Source organism: Manihot esculenta, chromosome 9 (assembly GCF_001659605.2).
Source record: "Manihot esculenta cultivar AM560-2 chromosome 9, M.esculenta_v8, whole genome shotgun sequence".
In the NCBI taxonomy this organism is placed as follows: Eukaryota; Viridiplantae; Streptophyta; class Magnoliopsida; order Malpighiales; family Euphorbiaceae; genus Manihot; species Manihot esculenta.
The window spans coordinates 30,990,466-31,018,152 of NC_035169.2; the positions used below are offsets into that span (position 1 = coordinate 30,990,466).

The window sequence follows — 27,687 nt, forward strand, 5'->3', positions numbered from 1 at the left end:
TAATAACAATGATACTTCTCTCCCTGATGCAGGTACTTCTAATGACTTACCTTCAATTCCATCATCACTTACTTTGGTCATGCCTTCAGTAGCAACAACTACTCCTCTTGCTCTCCGAAAAGATATTTGCTCTTCTCGAAATCCTCATCCCATTTATAATTTTGTGAGTTATCATCATTTGTCTCCTTTCTATTATACTTTCCATCGTGTCTGTTATTTCTATACCAAAGACAGTTAGAGAAGTACTGGATCATCTTGATTGGTGTAATGCAATGGTTGAGGAGATTATTGCTTTTCATAATAATAGAGCTTGGGAACTGGTATCTAGTATCTTTACCACCTAACAAGTCTATTATTGATTGCCATTGGGTTTACACAGTTAAGGTGGGACTTGATGGCAAAATTGATCGTCTTAAAGCTCGCCTTGTAGCTAAAAGTTACACATAAATTTTTAGACTTGATTACAGTGATACTTTCTCTCTAGTAGCCAAAATAGCTTCTATTCGCCTCCTTATCTCACTGGCTGTAATTAATCACTAGACCCTTCATCAAATGGACATTAAAAATGCGTTTCTTCATAATGTGCTCGCCAAAGAAGTTTATATGGAGCAACCTCCAGGGTTTGTTGCTCAGGGGGAGTCAGACTTAGTATGTCGTATTCGACGCTCCTTGTATGGTTTAAAACAGTCTCCAAAAACATGGTTTAGACGATTCAACACTGTAGTTCAACAGTTTGGAATGTCTTGAAGTAATTCTGATCATTATATATTTTTTCGTCATAATGGCGATAGATGCATATACTTGGTGGTCTATGTTGATGATATTGTCATTACAGGAAATGATCATGATGGAATCTCTCAGCTTAAGCAATATTTGTTCAGTCATTTCCAAACTAAAAACTTGGAAAAATTGAAGTATTTCTTGAGGATTGAAGTAACACAATCTAAAACAGGTATTGCAATTTCTCAACGAAAATATGTTTTGGATATATTAGAAGAAACAAGCATGTTAGACTGTAGACATGTGGATACTCCCATGGATCCAAATGTCAAACTGGTTTCTGAATAGGAGAAGCCACTTAAAGATCCTGCTAGATACAGAAGATTAGTTGGCAAGCTCAATTATCTTACTATCACTCAACCAGATAATTCCTTTAGTGTAAGTGTAGTTAGTAAATTTCTTCAAACTCTATCAGTAGTCACTGAGATGCAGATTAGGCATGTTCTCCTTCAAATAGACGATCTACTTCAAGATATTGTATTATGATTTGAGAGAATCTTATATCTTGGAAAAGTAAAAAACATGGTGTGGTTGCAAGATCAAATGTAGAAGTAGAATATCAAGTTATGCCTTTAGCAATATGTGAACTCATTTGGTTGAAACAACTCCTTCAGGAATTAAAATATAGCGATACTGGCCAAATGAAGTTGATATATGATAATCAAGCTGCCCTTCATATTGCATCAAATTCAGTTTTTCATGAGAGGACGAAACATATAGAGGTGGATTGCCATTTTATTAGGCAAAAGATTGAGTCGAGATGCATTTTTACTAGTTTTGTCAACTCAAATGATTAACTAGCTGATGTTTTCACAAAATCTCTTCGGGGTTCACGAATCGAGTATATTTGTAACAAGTTTGGAGTATATGACATGTACGCTCCAGTTTGAGGGGATTGTTAATATATTTTTTGTAAATAGTCTAGATTTGTAATGATTGTATACATAATTAGGGATATGATTGTGTGATATGATTAGAATATGATCAGACTATAATTAGAGAGTCAATTTATTTTCTTATTTAGTATGTATTCTTGTAAATAATATATATATCTCACTTGGTTTGAGAGAATCATCAAACATTTTTTTCTCAAAATTTCTGCTTTACTCTTCTTCCTTTCATCATCGTTTTCAGTATCAAAGTATGGAAAACCTATAAAATATTCTAAAAATGACCATTATCAAATACAAGTATAATAACAAGCATATATCACTTCATGGATTTTATGAAATGCACATAGCATGGATCATTGAAGATGCTAAGGTAAAATTTTATTGCTAGCTCTAAAAATATCCTTGAACTATAAATACACATGTGAGAAAATTCATCTTCAAGCACTGGATACATTTGTAGTCGCATGTGTCAAATGGCATAGGTGGATTGAAGATGGCTTTGCATGGAAATGATAGGTTGATTTTGATAATCTCAGCACTGAACTTCTTTATGAGTACTTGCTCTAATTTGATGGGTAGAAACACAATTTCACTTATTGTGAAATAACCATTCATATGTTATAAGAAAAATTATGGAGTACATGTATTGTATCATCTATCAAAAAAATAATTATCGTTTTGACATTATGTATGTTATTGGTGCCATCAATTACGAAGGTACTTAATCTTTGCAATAGCTATCGATGCAATGCATTAGAAAATAATCAACTTGAGCAACCAGTTGAACTTGTTCAATTGCATTAACGTTTCTATCAAGAAGAACCATATTATTATCGTTTTGACATTGCGCTTCGTTTAAAGCAGCATTTGTTGTCATGGTTTCTTCAATGAGCAAGCCATCCAGCGAGAATTGTTAAAATTAATTTTCATTTATTTATAAAAAATTAATTTAATCCAAGCCTTTTATCCCGTGGTTAAAAATATACAGCTCCATGAGAAATTTAAGTGTGAGCTGCGCTGCCCCAAAAGAAAAGAAAAGGGAGATGCGGATAATTTCATCTCACCGTAGAAAGAAGGTACAGCGTGCATTGCATTCAAACGTATATCAGATGTATAGCTATTTAAACATGGTGTCCTTGCCCCAGGCTTGAAATTGCTGTGGTCCCTACACACTACAACGTGGGCCCATCTTCCACATGATAGCAGCAAGTGATCTATTTCCTACTTTTTTTTTAAAAAAAGTAGACTCGTCCGCATATTACCATAATTCTCGAATAAACTCGGCGCAATTTTATTTTGCGGCCAAACAGAACAGCAACCAGCCCCTCTCTTGCTTCTCAGCTCTCGCTTCTATTTCCTCCTGCTGTTTTGTGCTTCAGCGCTAGACTCGAAGAAGAAGAAGAAGTTGCAAATCTGCGAAATCGCTTTCCAAAAGCTGAGCACTAATTTCAATCTCTTCAAAACTCGAGCGTCTTTATAATAAGCAAAAATTAATGTATAAATCTCTCTCACTGTTGGCTTAATCATTCTCAGTAGCGAGAGATTCTTCGATCCGATTTCCTGATTGGTATTTGATAGTTAGAGTTATAGTGAGAGGAACTTCTAAGCACAGCGATGGCCCTCTCTGCTTCTGATTTGCCAGCGATATACTCGTTGCTTACTAATTCAATGAGCGGCGATGAGAGCGTACGCAAACCGGCCGAGGCGGCGCTCTCTCAGTCGGAGAGCAGACCTGGTTTCTGCTCTTGCCTAATGGTAGTATCTATGATTCTCTCATTTCTAGGGTTTTAGTTTCATTTTCGTGTAATGCCTTTGAATTTATGTATGTATATGTGCATGTATGGATGTGTCCAGAATTTATGTATTCAAATGAATTTGATGTTAATGCAGGAAGTGATAACTGCAAAGGACTTAGCATCTCAGGTGGATGTTCGCTTGCTGGCTTCGGTGTATTTCAAAAATAGTATTAATCGGTATTGGAGGAACAGGCGCGATTCCTCGTAAGAGTGTTACTATTCTTATACTTCCTTTCTTTATTGATCGAGTTATTTGCAAGCTCGTATCCTAGTTATGGTTCGTTTTTCCTGGGAAACTGCATGTCTTTGGATTATTTCATCGTAGTGCAGGGCATCCACAGAAGTTGGTGATATTTGTTAATTCATATGCTGTGTTATGTTCTCTTTGTGCAGGGGAATAAGCAGTGAGGAGAAAAACCACTTGAGGCAAAGACTGTTGTCACACTTGAGAGAAGAGAATGATAAGGTTTTGTAGAGAACTTAATTCTTTATTCGGGCAAAAAAATTTCTCTCTCTCTTTTCTTTTTCTTTTTTTTTTCCTAGTACATGATGGAGTGTATAAAGGCTGCACTTTGAAATTAATTTCTGGGTATTAGAATTGGCTAACTACATGTGCTTTTCTGTCTGTGTGGTTACAGATAGCTGTAATGCTGGCTGTGCTCATTTCGAAAATTGCTCGTTTTGATTATCCCAAAGAATGGTACACCTTCAGTATTTCTTAAAACAATTATTCTTCTTTGGTGCTATGATTTTGAGATCAATCCATTCCATTTAAGTGTTTATGGACTTTAAAAGAGTAGTTTATTCGCACTTACATCTTAGCATCTTACTAGAATTTCAAAGTACATGGAGCCTAAAGCTTGTGTGATATGTGCTTTTGGAAGATTCACTTTGATGTCTAATGAAAAACTTGGGGTTAGAATCTTCTAAGTCTCTTCATGTTTCTATTGCGCAGTTCTAGTACAAAATATGAGAAATCTGTTAGCCTGCTAAACTTTTTGTGTATGTTCTAGGTTGTGCAATCCTATCATTGGTTATCTGTCCTTGGCTTGCACCAATTCATTGTCCCCTAACAAATTGCCCCTGGAATTTGTTAGTGATAAATATAAACCAGGAGTCCTTGTGCAATGCAATACTCAACATTTCAAATAATATGTGGAAGATGTGGCGATATGACTGCCATTCATAGAAATAATTGAATCCTAATGTCGAATTTTACATTAATAAACCATTTAAATTAACTGGTGGAAATATCGAGTTTCTTTATTTGGAAGATTCTATATGACAATATGAATGTGGCATATGTTGTTATACAAGTTTGACCGCATACTTTAAAATAAGTTAACCACCTATGTTAACCCGTGATTTATTTTCCTAGTTCTGCCCATGAATCATTGCACTTATTCATAGTTTTGTTCATGGCAATTGGAATCCAAATTTCAGCACCATGACTGAAAGGCTTTGCTGCCTTCAGCTAGCTTTGAATTTTTGTTTCAATCGACCAGGGAGAAAAAGAAAAATGACAAAAAAGTGAAGATTGCACATAATTTTTTTTTTGTTTTCAACTATAGAAGGACATTTATAAGCCCTTTTTGTTGCCCTAGCAAAATTGTCGAGATTTCCTACAAGCAGCCAAATTAGGGATTATAATACTGTAGAGAAATTGTATGGTTGTCAACAATAACTTCTTTCAGAATCTGTCTTGTGTGGTTGCTAGCAGTTATGTGAGTTTTGATACATAGCATTAGAATATTTGATTGTCATGCAGATGAGATAGATTTCCACAAATAATTAAAATGTGATATTCCCCAATATCTTGAATCAGCTTCATCTTTCAAACATGGCTTCTCTGGGTGGAAAAATAAATATATTAATACAATGATTGCTCCATCTATCAGTGTGTAAACATTTTCAATAGGTCAAAACAATTTTAAATGTCAGAATTTAGCTTATTGTTAAAATATAGAAAATTGGCTTCATGTTTTAAAAGTGGCTTCTGATAGATGTGGAACGATAGCTATGCCATTATCACCATTTGCACCATTTAGCAGTTGGTGCTTACCATTCTCAGTAGGCTATTACAGTTGGAAATATCTTTATCTGTGTGTGCTTGAACGTGATAAGAACTAATCGCACAGACCAAGCTGCCAAAAGGAATTATAATTGGTCATATCTCATAACTGATTGATGATCTGATCTTACCAGGTTGGACAATGTGCACCCCTTCCCATTCTTTTCCTTTTTAGGCACTAAGTTAAATGTTTAATTTTTTTTTCTTGATAGGTTGTGAGATTCACTAGTGATTCATATTTATTTATTTATTTTTTGCGGTGTTAAGTTCCATTTGTTAGTGCCTTTATTAGGCTAACTTTCAGCATTTATCATTTGACTTGACTTATTTAGGCCAGAGCTCTTTTCGGTCTTAGCACACCAGCTTCAGTCGGCAGATGTTCTTACTTCTCACAGGATTTTCACGATTCTCTTCCGGACCTTGAAGGAATTGTCCACTAAACGTCTGACAGCGGACCAGAGGAACTTTGCAGAGGTAAAACTGCTATAACATTTTATTTTTTCAATTCTTTACGGCTTGCACTTGTTGTATGTGCTCTATTAGTCTCTGTCTCTGCTTTGGGAATGAAGACCTAGCCAGGCGGCAAACTTATTTTAAAATTTACTCATGAGTTCATATGGTTTTATTCTGGTTCCTGTTTGGTAAATTGCCAGCTAAAATCATATTAAGGTTGTACAAGCCTGTGCAACAGAAGGACCATTGATAGCTTATAATGATGTCAGTTGTAGTCACGTCTTTCTTTATCAGTGCAATATTTTTTTGTTGATTTTCAGTTGAACATGTGCATGAATTTTTTTTTTTTTTTTTTTGTTCTTTCTTATTCAATCAGCATATAGAAACGTCTCAACTTATAGTTTTCTTTTATATAAAAGTATGATGTATTCAAAAATTTTTTCTATGGCAGATATCATCGCACTTCTTTGATTATTGCTGGCGCCTTTGGCAGAGTGATGTGCAGACAATATTACATGGTTTTTCAGCAGTTGTTCAAAGCTATAATCCTAATGCTCTGGAGCAGCGTCATGATGAACTTTATCTAACTAGTGAGAGATGGTTGTTGTGTTTAAAGATAATACGCCAGTTGATAGTTTCAGGGTTTCAAAGTGATGCTAAATGCATACAGGTTAATTATAAGAATTATCTGTGTCAGATAGAATTTATGATTTTCATGCACCTTTTATTGTTATTACCTGGCAGATAAGAATTCAATTCACCTTTGTATAAATTTTTCAGGAGGTCCGACCAGTGAAGGAGGTCTCTCCAATGTTCTTGAATGCCATTCAGTCATTGCTTCCATATTGTGAGATGATACTCCTGTTCTTAGCCTGTTGTTGTTGTTATGTATTATTATTTTACATACAGATTCATTTGATGTTTAATTAGGAGGCATTAGGCGACTGCAATTCAGCATTTTTGCAAGTGGTTGCCAGAACTGAAACTAATGTTGATAAGTTCTATTACTAAATATAACTAGTAGTCTCAAGATTTAGCAAGTAACTAGTCGAGTATGCAAATGAGAATTTGACAAACTGAAATGATATGTGTACATGATAATAACTTTATGAAGTAGTTAATGCCAAAGTAAAACTATAGAGAAACAATGATTTTTTTTTTTCCCTTGGAAGGTATTCATGATATTAAAAAAGGTAGAGTAAAAGGCTAGGCCCAATAAACAAAAGGCCTTCTATCTAATGCTCCTAATCTGAACCCAAGAGAAGGAGCCGACCCAAAAGCAGCCGGATCTCTAAACCCGTTCAACCCAAAAGACAAACCTAATTTAAAACAAAACAGCATAGCAAGGATGTCGTCGAAGAAATCATTGTCGGCTAGGAGCATTGGATTGTGACTAAGCTGGCTAGCTGTGCAAGGAAGATGCCAATAATTATCAAAGCTATGTTGGGTTAAAGATTGATCAGCTAATTTAGCTGGGTTGTTAGTAAGTTGTGACTTGTGAGTTGTCAATTAGTCATTGATTTGTTAGTTAGTAAAGTCAATGCTTAGTTGTAATTGAAAATAGAGGTAGTCATGTCACTAAAGGTATTAATACCATCTAAAATGTAAAGATGGGCCAATTCATTGATAGTACAAGATTATCTTTCTTCTTCCCTTTCTACTCTTCTTCTCCTTCCCTATTTTCATGGTTTGTTGTGGCTCTGCCATAACAATTGGTACCAGAGCTGGTTTGATGGAGGGGATTTCTTCTTCTTTACTGTCTTCCTCACCTCTTTCTCTCTGTATCTCTCCCTCTTTCTTCTAAATCTTCTCCCCTTTCCTCTGATTTCTTGGTTATGAAACAATAATATGGATTCTTTGGAATTCAGCATATTTCCACTATTTTCTAAATCCTCTTTCCATTAAAATTCTTCTGTTTCTTTTCATTTTCAGCCTAGCCTCTATCACTAGTAAAATTGAAGAAACTTATGGCAGAAAACCCCAAATTCTAGAATCTTGAAGAGGAATTATGTTCTTTTAATTTTAATGTATAATTCTTTTGAAGGAAGGGTTGGATGGTGCAAGGAGGCTTAATAAAGCATGGAGGGCTTGTTGGAGAATCGGACACCTTTCTCTAAGAATTGAAAGGTGGACAACCTTTGATGAGCAAGGAATGGAAGAAGTCTTTGACTACTTAAGAGAAGTTGCAATAGAATGAAGACAATTACTAGAGCCTATTAAGAATTTGGTTTTGAAGAAAAGATTCTACAATCCCTTTAGCAAGTTGATACAATGAGCAATTTACTATTAGGAACTCAAGAGGGTGAGGATCTTTTCTTTATTTCTAATTCTGCTATAATGATTGAAAGCAACCTTGTGGTATTGGGGTCCTCTTTTGTTAATGAAATGGATAAAGAAAAGGAACAAATAGATGGTGGTGGTTCTTCTCAGTCAATGGGGAAAGCACTGACTTCAAGGTATTTGTAATAATATTTGTTTCAAAATGCAAATCTTGAAGCAAGAATTCTTTCTTATTAATGAGGAAAGTTGGAGATAAAAAAGGAAAATAATATTGTGAGTGGCTATGTGCGTCTTGTATTGAAGTGACGTTCAACATTTGCAATTGTTTTGAAAGTATTAGGATTGAGATGTAGAGAAGACAGGAAGAGAAGGCAACATTTATTTATTGGCCCCTGCCATCCCAAAATATGTCAATTTAAAAATAGGAACAACAAATGATTGTTTTGACAATTTAATCAAATTGATGTAATGAACTATGAAGTCCAATTGCAAAGAAAAGCTAATGAAAGTTGTGGATGGAAACTTTGATACCTAAACTGCCACACTGCAAGCGATGATTGTTCTTGAAGTTAGAGATCCAATAAAGGATGTTAGCATTTTCCATTTTCATTCTTGAAGACAAGAATGAGCTTGTTAGGGAGGGTAATGTTGTGACTGTAGAAAGATAATATTTTGTTGTTGTATTTCATAATAAAGATTACAACCTATTTATATATAAAAGATGTTATCTAAACAGGAAGGAAAATCAAGTCTATGATTATACAATCTCTAAGATTAAGCAATTAACCCATTTATCAATATTTACTTCCTATATTAATATATTTACTTCCTATAATCTATAACACTCCCCTTCAAGTTGGAGCATAAATGTTAATCATGTCCAACTTGTTACATATATAATCAACTCGTCCCATACAACTTAGCAGACACCGAATTTGTGAACCCAACTTCTTCCAATAATTGACGTACCCACAAAACTTCACAAACGGTTTTTGCCATGACTCGACATTTAGGTTCAGCACTAGAACAGGAGACCACATTTTCTCAATTTGGTAAAACGCCTTACACACATCAAAAATACGAGAAATATTCCCTTTGTCAGAATATAGAAACTCCTCGATAGGCTGAACTTGGCGGGCTGTAACCTCATTGGGGCCTGTCCAAGTGCCGCACAGGCGCAGTGCTCAAGTGCGCCCTGTGACATGTCTTTCTATGTGGTATCAGAGCAAGGTGGGCTTCAGCATGGCATGTTTGCCATCCCGCCTGAAGATCCTGGAAGAATAGAGGAGAAGAGGAGTTGTCTTTCCTGGTGTGGGGAACCAGCAGAGTGACTGCGCGTAGTTGAGTTGAGCTTCCTTGGTGGAGGGGAGCAAGGATTGATGCTGCGCGTACCGAGGTGCTATATCGGACTCACTAAGTGAAGGTGGTGTCCAGAGCAAGTATTGCGAGGCAACTGTGTGAGCGAGGATAGGGTTCCTCGGGTGCCTCAACGGGTGGGGCAAGGCAAGGTGAAGCCTGCGTTCCGACGGGATAGGGACGTCCCCATTGGCTCATTGCGCTCGTAGCTTGGGTGAAGGGATTTAATATACTTCAAATGCCCCCAGGCGAATGGCCGTCGCTTGGTCTCTCCCTGCCTTGAGAATGAATGGATTGTCCTAAGATTAAAGTAGCGCCTCGACTAACAGTTTAAGCTTTTGGTCTGGTGGTAAGCGCCTTAGGCCTTACGGTTGTTGTTCTTAATAGAGATTACAACCTATTTATACATGAGAAACCGTATCTAAACAGGCAGGAAAATTAAGTCTATGATTATACGATCCTAAGATTAAGCAACTAATTCATCTATCAATATTTACTTCTTATATTAATATATTTACTTCCTATACTCTATAACACTCCCCCTCAAGTTGGAGCATAAATGTTAATCATACCCAACTTGTTACATATATATTCAACTCGTCCCATACAACTTAGCAGACACCGAATTTGTGAACCCGACTTCTTCCAATAATTGACGTACCCACAAAACTTCACAAATGGTTTTTGCCATGACCCGACATTTAGGTTCAGCACTAGAACGGGAGACCACATTTTCTCAGCTTGGTAAAACGCCTTACACACATCATAAATATGAGAAATATTCCCTTTGCCAGAATATAGAAATTCCAAATACTCCATTAATTCTTTAACAAATTCAGAATGATTAATAAGACTAACCTCCTTACTGTGAATAGAATTTTGAATCCGTGAACAATACTCGATGAACAGTACTCGTGACTCGTGAACAGTACCCGATGAATAAGTCCCGTGAACAATACCTGATGAACAGAGCCCTAAGTCTCCAAATGTTACCCTTTATGGATAACCAAATGAACAGAGCCTAAGTCTTCAAACGTTACCCTTTATGAGTAAACCAAATGAACAGAGCCCTAAGTCTCTAAATGTTACCCTTTATGAGTAATTCAAATGAACAGAGCCCTAAGTCTCCAAATGTTACCCTTTATGAGTAACCCAAATGAACAGAGTCCTAAGTCTCCAAATGTTACCATTTTATGGATAACCCAAATGAACAAACCCCTGAGTCTCCAAATGTTACCCTTTTATGGGTAACACAAAATGAACAGAGCCCTAAGTCTCCAAATGTTACCCTTTTATAGGTAACCCAAAATGAATAGAGTCCTAAGTCTCCAAATGTTGGACGGAATCCACAAGCTAGCAGGTGGACGTCACACTCTGCCCTGCTAAATTTGTGACGTCATCGTCGCAACTGAATCGAATACAATTGCTAAATCAAGATCGGACCCTCGTGTATTGTGGTTCGCTAGTACCTTAGGCGGCTCCACCTCGTCTCACATGGGTAGCCCTTTCATCGCAGGCCCACTTGCTCCGCACAATTTGTCTGCCATGACCCGACATTTAGGTTCAGCACTAGAACGGGAGACTACATTTTCTCAGCTTGGTAAAACGCCTTACACACATCATAAATATGAGAAATATTCCCTTTGCCAGAATATAGAAATTCCAAATACTCCATTAATTCTTTAACAAATTTAGAATGATTAATAAGACTAATCACCTTACTGTAAATAGAATTTCGAATCCGTGAACAGTACTCGATGACTCGTGAACAATACCCGATGAATAATTCCCGTGAACAATACCTGATGAACAGAGCCTTAAATCTCCAAGTATTACCCTTTATGTATAACCCAAATGAACAGAGCCCTAAGTCTCCAAATATTACCCTTTATGAGTAACTCAAATGAACAGAGCCCTAAGTCTCCAAATGTTACCCTTTATGAGTAACCCAAATGAATAGAGGCCTAGGTCTCCAAATGTTACACTTTATGAGTAACCCAAATGAACAGAGCCCTAAGTCTCCAAATGTTATCCTTTTATGGGTAACCCAAATGAACAGAGTTCTAAGTCTTCAAATATTACCCTTTTATGGGTAACCCAAACAAACAGAGTCCTAAGTCTCCAAAAGTTACTCTTTATGGGTAACCCAAATGAATAGTATCAAAAAAAGCCTCCACCCAACACCCAAACGAACCGCAAATCTAACAAGGGAGCTGCAAGACGACTTTGGCATCCTCTTTAGGTGAACAGTGAGAGACAAATATTATCCTTGATGGATAACACAAATGAACATAGCCCTAAGTCTCCAAAAAGCTAAGACTTGACGAGAGAGAAAAAAAAAATCTCTATGAACCTGGCTCTGATACCATGTAGAAAGATAATATTTTGTTGTTGTATTTCATAATAAAGATTACAACCTATTTATATATAAAAGACGGTATCTAAACAGGAAGGAAAATCAAGTCTATGATTATACAATCCCTAAGATTAAGCAACTAACCCATCTATTAATATTTACTTCCTATATTAATATATTTACTTCCTATAATCTATAACAGTGACAAAGCTAGCTGGCTTTGGCAAGGAAGATGCAAGTAGTCATCAAAGTATGTTGGGTTATCTTTAGTTAGTTTAGTTGGGTTGTAATAAGTTGTGACTTGTGAGTTGTCAATTTTGGTTCATCAATTAGTAAAGTCAGCAATCAATTAGTTATAACTGAAAATAGAGGTAGTCATGTTACTAAAATGCAAAGATATATGCCAATTCATTGATAAGAGAACAATATCCTTCTTCTCCCCTTTCTACACTTCTTTTCTTTCCCTATTTTCATGTTTTTTTATGGCTCCAAAACTTTGAAACACCAGAAGTCCTCCTTCATCTTACATATCTCTGACTGACTGAAGCCCAAAAGGATCTCCAAAAAGAGTTCAACACCCTAAGGCAAATAGAACAATAGGAAACCAATAATGATGACAACCATAGAGCACCAACCATGGAAGTTGGGGAAGCTGCAACCACCAGCCCTTGAAGATATCGGAAGAGAGTGACAAATCTTCAACAAACAATGAGGACGGCGACGGCTAGAGCTCTACGACCACTAAGGGCTTTGAGAATCATCTATTGTGGTGTGTAGCCCGGGAAACGAACCGAAAAGGTAACCATCCCTAAAAAATGAACCCTCCCTTTGATCTGCTGAAAAAGCAGGCAAGAAAATCAATCTCCCACATTATGAAGCAGAGCTTGTAGGAAACAAACCCCCCCCCCAAAAAAAAAAAAAAAAACTCACCTAGACAAGGAGGGAGAAAAATCCATGTCCAGGCAAAGGTGGAAGTAGCTACTCTTGCCCAGGAGGGGCAAGGGAGGATGTGAATGCGGAAGGGAGTGGAGGGCTTTGCCTCAGAAGAAGAAGAAAACATGTATTCTTTCTTTCTTTCTTCTTGCTTTTTGTCTTGTTGAAGACATGCATAGATTTCTTCTTGCCCCTAGGTTTCATTATTTCTTTTTTTTCTTTTTCTACTTGCTCCTTTTCTCTTTGGTCTTGAACTCTGCTTGTTTCTTCTCTTCTTAAACAAAGGCAGATTCCAATTGTTGTGAAGGCATGCATGGACAGAATGCCCCCCTCCTCTTTTCCTTTTAATAGGCAATAATATTAAAGTTGATCGCTACTGGGCCTATATTTAATTATATAAATGCATTTTACTTATGTATGTAATTCAATTGACAATAGTGATGGTATAATAAGATAAAAATAAGTAATAAAACAACTAATTTGTTTTATATTATGTAATTTATTTTTATAATTTTTTATTTTGGTGCCTTGCATCTCTCAAGTAGAAGTCTGCACCTTGGGCCTTTGCTCCAAGAGCTCTTGGCACCTTGAAGCACCTTGAGCCTTTAATAACTATGATTAGATGTTACTTTCTTGCGTCCATCCATTACAGTTTTTTCATCAACACAGTAAGCTCTCTATCTCTTGTTTATGCTTCTTGCTGACATGAGTGACTCAAAAATAGGCTCCCTACTCTATAAACATGTCATTTTTACCTCTTATTTTGAACTATCTGATCTTCATTATTTAGTTGTTGGGAGAATGCTGGTGTATCCTTGCCTCACATGCCCCATATATATTTATATACTTTTGCAGGATGCATATTTAGTGTTGAAACTAGTTTCTTGGTTACATTGTCTTGTTTTGCAGATTCATCTTTTCAGAAGGGACATCCTCAATTTTGGGACTTCATAAAAAGGGCATGCACAAAATTGATGAAGGTTTTGGTCACAATTCAGGGCAGACATCCTTATTCATTTGGTGATAAGTCTGTCCTTCCACCTGTCATGGATTTCTGTTTAAACAAGATAGTGGATCCCGAGCCTGATTTATTATTGTTTGAGCCGTTCCTGATTCAGTGTATGGTAATGGTAAAGTGTGTACTTGAATGTAAGGAATATAAGCCAATTCTTACTGGTCGGGTGATGGATGAAAATGCAATTACTCTAGAACAGATGAAAAAAAACATTTCAAGTGTTGTTGGTGGTGTTCTGACTTCTCTTCTTCCTAGCGAACGCTTAATACTCGTATGTAATATATTAATAAGAAGGTAATGACACTCTGATCTATGCTTTACTCCAGTAATTTGCTTGTAACCTCAACTTTGAAGTGCATGAGGTGTTCTCTCTGTGTGCGAGTTTGCTGGTGTGAATTGTCACATTTGTTTGGTTGAGTATATGCAAAAAATGTTTTGTGGATCCTTCTTACAATCAGAAGAATTATTGATCAATAATGTGAAAAAAAAAATTCTCAATAGCTGTTGCATTATTTATTGGCAGTTTCTCCATTTTGATGCGAAGTCTTTGCTTCAACTGTCAAAATAACATTTAGCAGTTACAGCTTTTTCAAAGATACTTCTTTCTTCTATAAGTTTGGAAAAAATACATGTGATCACTATGGAAGGACGTGCGATGCATGTTACATGTAGCATCAGATGCCATTTCCTTGATTTCATATGATCCTCTAGGAAAAACTAGAAAGAATAATTCAAGTTGTTGGATTATACAAACATTATTTGCATAAAAATGAATGTGCAACTAATTGTGTTTGCTTGCATATGTGCATTTTGATGGTTAGCTTCTCATGCATCCTTCTCCTAGTCACAAACAAGTGTTCATCGGTAATGAGATTGGCAGCAATTATCTGCCTAATCATTTTGTAAATCTGGGTGCAATTCATGGTGGAGCCAAATGGATGGTTATAATGACTATAGGGAGGCTATGGTTTCACTGAATGGGGAAAATTATGTGACTTAATCATTGAAACCATGTGACTGGAGCCAGGGCACCTGTTTGATGGTTTACATTTCTGAATCATTCAGGAAAACTGGTGGATAATTGGTTATACACTTATGATTGAGATCTTAAATTTTCAATGTTGTACTACTGTGATTTTACTAAAATATCTTTAAGGACTTTAAACTTGTTCGAGTAAAAAAGTGTATTTTTGGTATTTTGACAGGTATTTTGTTCTAACAGCAAGTGATTTGGAGGAGTGGTACCAGTACCCTGAAACTTTCCATCATGAGCAAGATGTGGTTCAGTGGACTGAAAAACTGAGGCCTTGTGCTGAAGCTTTGTACATTGTATTGTTTGAAAACTATAGCCAAGTAGGTGAAATCCAACTTCTTACAGATCTTTGAACAATTGTGCAGGCATCGTAATTTCTTAAAACCTTCATTGAATTCTAGTAAGAGTTGGCTTATTTGTTATTTTTTATTACTTTAAGCTGTTGGGTCCTGTCGTGGTGTCCATCCTTCAAGAAGCAATGAATGGTTGCCCATCATCTGTTACTGAGGTTACTCCTGGATTGCTTCTTAAAGATGCTGCTTATGGTGCAGCTGCATATGTTTACTATGAGCTTTCAAACTATCTAAGCTTCAAAGATTGGTATGTCATTCTCTGTTCTACAGGCTTTATTTTTCTCCAATCCTTGTAACTTATATTAATTAATTTAGTTGTAACTGATTGTTTTAAACTTAAAGGTGGTCATTAGTAATAGTTATTTGTCACTCAGAGGAAGCAACCTGCGTCTCTTTTGCATGCCAGAAAATGAAATTTATGTGTTGTACTTGTTCTTAAAGAACAATTTTTTTACTGGCTGCTAATTGTGTTTAACCCCGATTTTAGATTCATAAATATACTGCATTAAGGATAACTGAATTATCCGTTGTGCTTCTAATATCTACTTTCAATGAAGCCAAAAAAAAAAAAGAGCTCGATGCATGGGAAACATGGTTGTATGGTTGATTAATTGCAGTCACATATCGCGACACATTTGTTTCTTCATCACCATGGATTTTTTCAAGCTTTAATAAAGTTACAAGAAAGGATATCATAGTTAGGTCATTGTTTTGTACGATTGCTAATGGTTTTGAGTTTTTTCTGAGGTAAAAATGCTACGATTGCATTTGTTGACTAGTTAGTAGTTGTTCATTGAAATTTAGCCTTCCTCATGTTATATTTTGTAGGTTACATAATGACCTGTACTTCTCCCTGAAACCATTGATGGCAGGTTTAATGGTGCTCTATCCCTTGAACTTTCAAATGATCATCCAAATATGCGTATCATCCATCGGAAGGTTGCATTAATCCTGGGACAATGGGTTTCTGAGGTACCAGTATTTGTTGCATGATACAAATCACTTTAATTATTTGCAAACTTTCCATTTTCTGAAGACAGCGTGTGTGTGATTTTTGTCAGCGTTTTGTGTGCATATGTCTTTTTATTATTTTTTGAATATTTACATTCTGGTGATTAATGGCATGTTAGTCGCTGGAAATCATATTAATATGGCCCTTCTCCTAATGAATGACTGATATAAAATGATTTGTTATCTGATGAATGCCTGATAAAAATTTGTTTCATCATTGGTTCTGTGCCACTGAAAATAAAATGTTCTCAATACTTGTATTAACACTGAAACTCGACTGATTGTTCACTCTAAAAAAATTCTGTTAATATAAGTAACATGAGATAGAAATTAGTTTATATAAATGATTATTGTGCCTGCCTTTGCAGATTAAAGATGATATAAAGAGGCCAGTTTACTGTGGATTGATCAGATTACTACAAGACAGAGACCTGTCTGTAAGGGTATGGTGTATAAGTTTTCCATCCTCTCTTGCTCTTAGTGAGATTGTTGTGCATCCCTAGAGCTGTGCTCTGAGACAAAGTGAGTGGGCCCACCTAATGCCAACTCCATGCGTCTACCTGGAGCAGCACCTTAAAATTTTTACCTCCCTGAATAACATCATGTTTCACACTGCTTTTTTTTTTTTTTTTTCACTCCTGATTTTAAATTTATGGAATTTTCTGATAGTCTCTCCTTTATTCCATTTTTATAATGTTGTTAGAGACTGAAGTCGTGAAATAATTGTTTTAGCTGGCAGCTTGTCGATCTCTGTGTTCACATATTGAAGATGCAAACTTCTCAGAGAAAGATTTTGGGAATCTTCTTCCTGTTTGTTGGGATTCATGTTTTAAGCTGATTGAGGAGGTTCAGGAGTTTGATTCTAAGGTAATATGGTCTGGTTGACATGGTGCAGGTTATTCTTTTTGGTTAGTAGCCATCGGCACAGTTTTCAGAATCTTATGATTCTTGATTCGAATCTTACAATCTGAATCAATTTTCAAACAAATCGATTCAAATCTATAAGATGAATCTTAAGTACCAGAATCTTACAACCCTTGATTCGAATCTTACGTTTCTCGATTTGATTTCACATTCTAGCGATTCAAATATAAAGGATAGATTGGAAATATACTTAAATTATAACTAAATTAAAAGAATCAATAGTGAATCAAGTGAATTTCAATATAAACTGACCAAGTCTTGATCTGATTTAATCAATTATTTGTAAAGGGTTTATCATATTTTGTAATTTTAAAATTTAAGGTCTCATTCATTTTTGGCATGAAAGGTGTATATAAAACTTTTCCTTAACTATTTTTTCTTCCACCATCCATTCTTCTTCTTTCTCTTCTTTCTTTTTAGTTAATTTACTTAATTAATTATAGTTGTCAAGTTATTACAATTTATATTAAGAATATTAAAAGCCTTCTTTTTTTGCTATTTAATTATTTGACAAAATTTAAATGAGAATTTCAACATGTGTATAATAATAACTATTGTCTACTATTACAGAGTTTATATTTTATAGCATAAAACTATGTAACATAGAAAATACATATTGTTCTATAAAAAAATATTTTTAACTATATAAATGATAATTATATATTTATTAGCTAATTATAGTTGTCAAGTTATGACAATTTATATTAATAATATTAAAAACCTGCTTTTTTTGCTATTTAATTATTTGACAAAATTTGAATGAGAATTTCAATGTGTATAATAGTAACTATTGTCTACTATTCCAGAGTTTATATTTTATAGCATAAAACTATGTAACATAGAAAATACATATTGTTCTATTAAAAAAATATTTCTAATTATATAAATGGTAATTATATATTTATCAAATCACGTTATTTTAAGATATTCTTTTAATTATTTTTAAATCATATCCTATTTTTAGTTATTTTTTAGAATTTTTATTGAATATTACTATTCTATTCAATTCTTGATTTATAAAATGAAGATTTCAATTCTCGATTTGACAACTATGGCCATTGGTTTAATTGTTCCTTTGCTTTTCCAATGCTCATACTTGATGTGTCATACTGTATTGTGAGATTGAGGGATTCTTTTCGGAATTTGTATTTTCAGATTTGAGATGAGTTATGTTGAATCTTTGATTTGGGACAAGGTAATGTACCTTGTAAAGGTCTTAGACATTGTTCTCTTTGTAGCACTCTCTTTTTGAGCTAACTTTTGGAGTGAGATAGGTATGATTCAAATTTAACATGGTATCAAAGTCTTCCACCAATGTTGGGCTCTCGTTGTCATGCTTTAGTATAGTCTTGGGGTATGAGCGTGAGGGTGTGTTGAATTCACGTCGTTTTGGGATAGGGCTACATCTTTAGCTGCTCCTCCATTTGAGTTAGCTTTTGGATGAGTTTCCTTGAGCTAGCTTTTGGATGAGTTTCCTTGAGCTAACTTTTGGGATGAGTTAGGTCTGACTCAGATTTAACAAGTTGGATACTTATTTTATAAATGTTTAAAATTGACTGGATAAATTAGTTTTGGAGGTGTTATCTCCCAGTTTTTCAAATTTGCCAATTTGTATATAATAATTTTTCAAAGAATTTGAGAAAATAGTAGATCGTGCTCCCCACATTCATGGGAATTTGTCATACAGAAGATGTGCATCCCTCCTGCATCTGCAACTTTCTGGTGCTCATCTGTAAATGTCTGAAAATTATTTATAAACATCAGCTTAGCTAGCAAAATGAAAATATACTTCTGATTATTTTGTGCATCCTGCTTTATTCCCTATTAGACATACTCTTGGTGAAGTTACTAAAGTTCCTTGTATTTTTTATTGAATTTCAGGTTCAAGTTTTGAATTTGATCTCTGTTCTTATTGCACATATCAGTAAAGTCATTCCATTTGCAAACAAATTGGTGGAATTTTTTCAGAAGGTATTGAAATTATAGTAGTTCTATCTTTGTTTTAATACTAAAATGACTAGGTGTTTTGCGAATTCCTGTTTATGTTGACAAGGACATTATTGTCTTCACCAAAAATAGTCTTCTGCTAAGTTAGCCAATCCTTTCTTGCTTGCTGATTAGATACCATGAAATTTTCCTGTTTATATATGAAATTAAGCAAAAGGGCTAGTTGACAGCAATTCTTTAGAATAATCTTATTATGCATTATTGTAGTTAATAATTTTGTCATTGGAAGGTTTGGGAGGAATCTTCTGGTGAGAGTCTTCTGCAGATTCAGCTTCTCATTGCTTTGCGGAACTTTGTGGTTGCACTTGGGTATCAGTCACCCAGTTGCTACAATGTGCTATTGCCTATTCTGCAAAAGGGAATTGACATAAATAGCCCGGATGAACTCAATCTTCTAGAGGACAGCATGCTGGTTAGCTTACTATTACTTCTTTGATATTTTGTTAGATGGAGAGGAAGGGGGCGAGGGAGAGAGAATTTTCAATGGCTATCTTCATTACTAGTATAACGAGTTCATTTTGCATAATTGTGTAGTTGTGGGAAGCCACACTTTCACATGCTCCTGCAATGGTGCCTCAACTATTAACGTACTTCCCATGTCTGGTGGAAATCATCGAAAGAAGTTTTGATCACTTGCAGGTTTGCCACTTCGGACCATGTACTGCTTTTGCATTACTGTATTCTTGTGTTTGTTGATCAATATTATTTGCTCTGATTCCATTCTATCGACTTAGATTCACTAGATTACTGATCAGAGAATGTTGTTCGCTTATTTGCATCTATATGCAATGCTGCTGATTTTGTCTGTTCATGGAATGCAGAAAAAATGAATAATGATCCATAATTTCCATATATGTATTCTCTTGGGTTACTGTTCTGTAATTTGTATCCTTCTGAACCTTGCTGCTTTTCCTTTTCAGCCATCGTCTTCTGAATTTTTTTTTTGTTGCATTGATAATTGCAGGTTTCTGTCAATATTATTGAGAGTTACATAATTCTGGGTGGAACTGAGTTTCTAAATATGCATGCTTCAAGTGTAGCAAAACTTCTCGATTTGATTGTTGGAAATGTAAATGATAAAGGCCTGCTTTCAACCCTTCCTGTCATTGATATATTAATACAGGTACTTACATTTCGAACTTCTAAATGTGGATCTTCTAAGTGGAAACTTTTTTAACCAAGAAGCAGACTTTCTAATACATAGCTAGTAATTTAATCCATGGTCACTGAATTTATCACTTAGTGTATCTCTGTTGGGGGAGGAGAAATGAGAAAAGAATGAATATTGGAAAATGCACAATGTGGGGAAGAGAATCATAATTAGTGTAAATTATAGTGCCAAATTTTCCTTTTTTGACCTTATCTTTTCGGAAAATTTCACATTCTTCTGTTTCCTTCACTTCATGGATGAAACTTAATTGATAAATACCCTGGAGAAGCAGTGGTCTTCTTATTTGTGTAGCATTATTAATACTTTATCAGAGTGAAAGAATAGATGCTTTCAATTACTATGGGAAACTGGAGAAACCTGGTTTCTCAAATTGTTTGTAATAATGGTTGGAGGTTTCCGGCACAGCCCTGATCTCCACCCACAGTTAAGAGCATGTGTTATAAGCACCCCCAAAATGTTGAAGAGCCTTGAATGCTAAAAATGCACATAAATATCACATGGTTTTATTTCTCTTCCCCCACAAAACCAGAAAATGGAAAAGAATCTTCAATAGTAATACTGCCAAAGTCTAGTACCGCATATCAAAAATGATTCCTGTGTTTTCAGCAACAATGATGCTTTATCCAGTTTTGCTGTTTTGCAGTGTTTTCCAGTAGAAGTGCCCCCATTAATCAGCAGTACATTGCAAGTAAGTCCAGTTACTTGTGTGCTCAGACTCTTAAGAATGTAATTATATAAATAGTGTTGTGCTGCTCTTCAGACATATCTTAGTTGCAATTTGTGTCTTGTTGCTAGAAACTTATTGTAATATGTTTGAGTGGAGGAGACGATCTTGATCCTGCCAAGACAGCTGTTAAAGCTTCTTCTGCTGCAATCCTAGCTAGAATTTTGGTAATGAATACTAATTACCTGGGCCAATTGACAGCGGAACCATCACTTCAATTGCTTCTCCAGCAAGCAGGTGCTGCAGTTGAAGAAAGTATACTTCTTTGTTTAGTTGACATATGGCTTGACAAGGTCAGTGCATCAGAATTTCTTAAAGGATACTTCATAAATTGTTGGGGCTTTTGCTTCTCTAATTTTGTTTATCATTCTAAATTGTATGCATTATTTTTATTTTTAACACCCAATTTATTGCCCATTCCAAAAAATAATGATTATTTCATATAAATTGAATATATAGGCTTTGTTATTGGCTTAACTGTGATACATTTATCCATGTTATCTCTGGGCTCAAGGAAATATGTGCTTATAGATATACTATTGATATTAGTTTCCCAAGGTAATGTTCTTGTAATATGATGGGTGCTTGCTGAGCCTCACTGCTTTGTTTTACTATTTTATACAGGTAGATAATGCATCTTCTTATCAGAGAAAGTTATTTGGCTTTGCCCTTTCAATAATTTTGACTCTCAGACTGCCTCAAGTGCTGGATAAACTGGATCAAATCCTCAGGTGTGAGATCAATGTGGAATTTTTGTATTTTCTTGAATTGAGTTCCTATACCGTCGTTCGTGATTTATTTAATTCATGCAGTGTATGTACAAGTGTAATTTTGGGTGGAAATGATGATTTAACCGAGGAGGAGTCCAGGTTACATCTTTTATGAATTTAGCTTGATTTGTTTGATTTGATAAGTTTGTTTAGAGTTGACAATTCCCTGTCTTTTACAATGGATGGCAGTGGTGATAACATGGGCTCCAGCATGTCTCATGGTGAGGGCATTGTTCCGAGCAAAGAGTTCCGAAAGAGACAGGTGAACCTTCCAGAATATACCTTAGAAGTTCTGAATTCTGATAAAGAAATAAGTCGTGCTGCTTAGTTATCTTTGAATGGGTTTGGATTCTTCTCAGATCAAAATTTCAGACCCTATCAACCAGTTGTCATTAGAGAACTCTGTGAGAGAGAATCTTCAGACATGTGCTGCCCTTCATGGCGAATCTTTTAATTCAGCCATTAGTAGAATGCATCCTTCAGCATTTGCACAATTGAAACAGGCTTTGAAGATGCCATAGCCAGGCATGATGCTGATTTTCCTTTTCTGTCTGAGTGGTGCTGTCATGCTCAGGGCCTGTACACTTCTTTTTTGGTTCCTTCCAGGCATCGAGGATATAGGTAAGCACTAAGTTTTGACTAGATTAACAGAAAACACATCTCCAATTCCTTCTCCCTCTCTCTCTACCTCTAAAACCCCTGCTGAATCTAACAAATTCTGAATTATTTAATTTCTGGTAATTAGAACTCATTAGCTTACATCTGACGTTATATTCTTTTTCCCAACTCCAGGTACATCGATACTTTATTGACTTGGCTGGTGGTTTTCACATCTTTGGTTCAGTTTTTTTATTTATTTATATTTATTTTAATTTTAAATTGCTAGAAGGGAAAGAGAGGAAAAGAGCAAGCTTAGAGTTCTCTGATTAGTTGCGTCTGAATTTCATTTGTATATGCCTGGTTTGGCAAAGGAAATTTCTGTAAATAGTTTTGATGGCCCTTTCTTGCCAGATATTCAGGCACAAGGGTCAGAGCGTTGAGTTCATAGGCTTCGTCATTACTCACAAATGAAATTAAAATATTATAGGAGGGTTGGGAAAACCATGTATAATGTATTTTCCATTGCTCCGGTTGTTACTGATTTCTCCGGTTCTTTTTTTCATGTAATGTTTGGTTTTGGAATTTTGGTGGTTTGAAATTCAATTTTGTTTATTGAATACGAGTATTTCAAGCAGTTGCGTGCAATTCATATAGACTTTCTTTTTAATTGAATAGCCCACTCATTTTCAGGTAAATTGCATTGCTTTTCCTCAATTTTGAGTATGTTCCTCTTTAATTTCATTTGTTACTATGAAGTCCTTAAAATTTGTCATCAGAAGTGTCTCCTTCAAGTTTGTAAGAGTTATTCCCTTTTCTTTTATTTTTATTTTTATTTTTTTTTTCTGTTGTCAAAGATCAACATGTTTGCATTAGAGAAAGGCCTGAGGCATAAGACAGGTAAAACACATAATTAAACCATGGTCCAAAGAAAACCAGCTAGTTCTAAAAACTATAGCCCAAAATAGCTCGGCCTAACCTAGCTGGTACAAGGGAAAACCACGACCAACATCTCCCAGGCACTATCTTCGCCTACTAGAACCTCTGATAGCCCCAAATCGGCATTGGAAAGAGGATATAGGTGTCTTTGGAAGAAGGTCAATAAAAGCAACAAAATACACAGCAGCAACAAAGGCCATGGACATCCTATCCAAAATGGTAGCAACACCAAGGGATGGACCAGTATAGTTCCTCGGGGTTCTGAATATACCCAGCAGACTGCTGCAAGTCCATCATCGGTCGAGCCTTAGCTACAGATAAAACACTAAAAAAGAACCCTTTGTTTCGAGGGGCTAGCCACCAAAAGGAAAAGAGATTTGCCAGACGGATGGAGACAGTACCAATGAGCACTGATGTTGTGTTTCTTCGGCTCCATCGTCGCACCTTTTGGAGAATAACCCACTGAGCCAACACAGACTACTCACTCGTTAGATTTAGGTAAAAAGGATATCAAACTATCGAGATCCGTTGAAATAGAGCATGCAGATAATGGATTAGAAAATAGAAAATTTTCCAAGGGATTCAGCCTGCATGCACAAATTACAGCAAATACAAACAAAAAACATGGAATGAAAAAACAAAAGAAAGAAAAATAAACAGGTAAAGTAGCATATCAAAGAACCTTCCCTCAACCATAAGCACATATCTACTAACGAAAGAGGAATTATTTATTCACACTATTTTGCATGGAGGTGAGAAGGGAATAACCTATATTCTAGACGGAGGAGGAGAACGATCATCCTCCGCCCTGTAGGGGTAGAGCATGGCTACACTAAACGGTGGCAGAAAAAATGGACTTGCCATGACTAAAAACGTTAGATTTTATGAAGGATATAAGTCCAATTAAATTCTATACTTTTATTTAAGGACAAATAAACTTTTCATCTAATATAATATTATTTTTAAATAATAAAAATATATTTATATAATAAATTTTCATTTTTATAATTTTAAAAATTATTTATTATATTTATACTAAAGTTTTTATATTTTAAATTAAAAAAATAATATTTTATTATTAAAAAATTAATACTATATTATGTTATAATTTATTTGACACTTAATAAAAATATAAAAATTTAATTAACAAAAAACTTTAAATTAAATTTATTTAGTCTTAAAATATATAAACTTAATTAAATTTATTTCTATTTTATAAAATGTAAGGAGATTGTAATCAAGGGTTTTGAAATATAAACGAATTAATAAATTTTTTAAAAATTTAGAAATTTAATCATAATTTATTTCAAAATATTTCTTCACCCTATATAGATGTATAACAATTTACGTCATTATATCTAAAGGTAATTACAGAAAAGTGTCTTGTGTTCTACATATTTTTTAAGCTAAAATCTTATATTAACTTTATAACAAAAACGATCATGTGCTTTTTATTAATCCAGTATATGCTCGTGCTCTAGAAGCTCTCTGTAGAGCTTTAGGCCTATAAACTCCAAAGTTTTTAAGAAAGAATTTGGAGTTGGAGCAATTTTAACGAACCAATCAATGTATAAGCTTGGTGATGCATTGCAAGGACCAAAGGTACTTTGGTACCTTATTGTTCTTGATCTTTTAATTTTCTATTGTTCATTCACATCCGTAGATTTTATATAGATTTCATTGTAATTCATATTTAATAATCAAAATATTTAATAAACTTTTCTTAAAAAATAATTTTATCTGATAGATAGTTGATAGGATTCTTATTAATTACTTTCTCTGTATTATGATTTTTAATTTATTTTCTGAAATCAAAAAATCCGATAAGAGTAATCTTTTCTAAATTCTATATATAGACATGCTTTATGCTTGTAAATAAGAATCATAACCTAAATGAGCTTTTAATTCAAATAAGACCTTTTGAAAAAAAAATTAATTGATGTTTCAAAAAGTTAAAAGAAAATAATCTGTAAGATTTTGTTTTTAAAAATTTTAATAAAGGTGGTAGTTTCAGAATCTTTTAATTACTTTCGAAAAATATCACTTTTAAAAAATATTTCTAATACCGAAAATACTTCTTTGATTCATATTTTTACATTAAATAGCCTTTTTAAAATAAAGGCTACATAATTAAATTTAAAAATTATTTTTTAAATTACATTATTTAAATAATAAACGATATATTAATTGTAATTTTGGTTGGATTCCATTCCGAATATACTATACAGCCACCAGCCATGTTTGCGTATTCTTTTCTGTCATATAGCTGTTGGTACATTGGGGGCCACCACATGAGGGGGACCACTCGATTATATAGTGACATGTACTGCATGCATGGCCACCGCGTGACACACATTGCCTTATGGTCTCTGAATCATAATTAATTGTCAACTAATCTGCAATTAGCCAATTACCAGCGACTCCCTCTGGTTTCTGTAAAAACCACTGGTTTCCAGAAATTTCAAATCACAAGCTTTTGCTCGTGGTTTTTTAAAATTCTTTTACGGAGTCGTTTTCCTTGCAACTTGTTACCAGCTTCCTCCCCTTCGCGTTTGACGAACTTGACGGCCTTTTTCTTCCGGACCATTGCTAGCTTTTTCTCATTTTCTTAATTATAACTGACTGTGCTGTGACTTTCCTTCGCTTTTACCTGACAAAACTAACTAGACTCTGATTATCTCTAGTTGCAATTTTTAAATTTATTTGCAGCCATGTTGATACCAATGCCTTTTTCAGTTGACGGTAATTTAATTAAAAATTTTAAATTTTTTAAAATGTTAAAAATAATTTTTAATTTAATATTTATTTAAATAAAATTTTATAATTTTATTTTGCAAGTAAAATGAGATTTTTCTTTCAAATATCATTAATAACATTAATGTTATGATGATATTAAAAATACTTTTTAAATAGAGTAAATTATATTTTAATTTTTAAAATTTTATTAAGTATATAATTTAATTTATATATTTTTAAATTTAGTTATAAAATTTTATTTAAAGAAAATACTACTATTTAATTATAATACATCTCTATATTCTTATAAATTAATATCTAAATATTATAATTATATATATATATAAACTAATCTTCATGTTTATTAATTTTAATATTTTATATTTGATAATAAATTAATAAAATAAAAATTTTGATATAATATATGATAACTGCCGGATCTCTTTTTCTTTTAGCCTGGACCATGACCCATAATAGCAAAAGTCGGTCCAAAGTTCAGAGCGGCCCCAAGAAAAGCCTGCCAACAGCAGTGGACCGGACCTGAAAACATCAGTTGACCTAGGTCACCTGCGAGTCCAGAACCTACTATAATGAAACCAGTCCCGCGATAGAACCCAAGGATAGGCAGTAGGCCTGGTCTTTTCGCAGCTCTTTTTGCACGCGTACTGTAGAAAATTAAATGGTCATCTGACATGAATAAGGGGAATTGACACTACTGTGCGTACGGAGTTGAACAATAGAGACAGGTGTCACTGTAGTAACAGAAAAGCCGTTAAGCGTCACTCACAAGTAAGCCAGGAGAAAATGGATAAAAGGAGGGGATCTTCGGAGAGCTAAACCCTATTTTCTTTGAATATCAAATTATCAATATGTATCTAAATTAAACTAAAAAAAAAAGTTTTCTCTAATTTTTCTAAAAAGATTTTTTTTTATTTATTTATAATAAAAAGGAATCATAAATTTTTTTATTTAATTTTTATTTTATTATTTTTTATATATAAAATATTAAAATTTAATAAATAAAATATTAATTTAAAATTTTAAATAATTATAATATTTAAGATCAATTTATAAAATTATTTTAGAGTAATTTTAATTAAAAATATAAAGTTAAAATTTGAAAAAATTTTTATTAATCAAACAAAATTTGATAGATGAAATTTAAAAATACTGAACTAAAATATAATTTTTATTAAATATTAAAAAATAAATTATAATTTATGAATAATATTTAATGGTGTTAGAGAAATAATATTGTTTTATTAACAATACAAACATAGAAGAATTTTTTTAATTATAAATTAAAGTATAAAATTATATTTAGAAATATGCTGGTTAAAAGATTTTAGACACTTTCTCTTTTTTTAAGTTAATTTTAAAATGAATTAAATTTAGTTTAAATTTAATAAATATTATATTCATATCATAATTTTTCAAAATGTTCTTGAAAAATCACACCTATAATTCGATGAAGGACCCCAAACTGAAG

At 34.1% G+C, this 27,687-nt stretch overlaps 1 protein-coding gene across 4 annotated transcripts; it reads left to right on the forward strand.

Annotated features, from left to right (window-relative positions):
- The first annotated feature begins 2,944 nt into the window (after positions 1-2,944).
- LOC110622602 (importin-11) lies at positions 2,945-23,169 on the forward strand. 4 transcript variants are annotated; one of them, XM_021767167.2, is made up of 24 exons: positions 2,947-3,428; positions 3,564-3,673; positions 3,863-3,935; positions 4,108-4,169; positions 5,873-6,014; positions 6,445-6,663; positions 6,774-6,840; positions 13,828-14,227; positions 15,139-15,286; positions 15,406-15,566; positions 16,192-16,291; positions 16,699-16,773; positions 17,063-17,197; positions 19,136-19,225; positions 19,491-19,673; positions 19,796-19,900; positions 20,226-20,384; positions 21,076-21,120; positions 21,228-21,449; positions 21,781-21,887; positions 21,969-22,025; positions 22,116-22,188; positions 22,286-22,547; positions 22,813-23,169. In XM_021767167.2, the coding sequence occupies exons 1-23, from the start codon at positions 3,288-3,290 to the stop codon at positions 22,445-22,447; spliced, it is 3,036 nt and encodes a 1,011-aa protein (XP_021622859.1). In that variant the 5' UTR covers positions 2,947-3,287; the 3' UTR covers positions 22,448-22,547; positions 22,813-23,169. The 4 variants fall into 4 exon arrangements, with proteins under 4 accessions (XP_043815486.1, XP_021622859.1, XP_043815485.1 ...); XM_021767166.2 differs by having other exon boundaries at positions 2,948-3,428; positions 22,719-23,169; XM_043959550.1 differs by lacking the exon at positions 21,969-22,025 and having other exon boundaries at positions 22,719-23,169.
- The last annotated feature ends 4,518 nt before the right edge of the window (positions 23,170-27,687 follow it).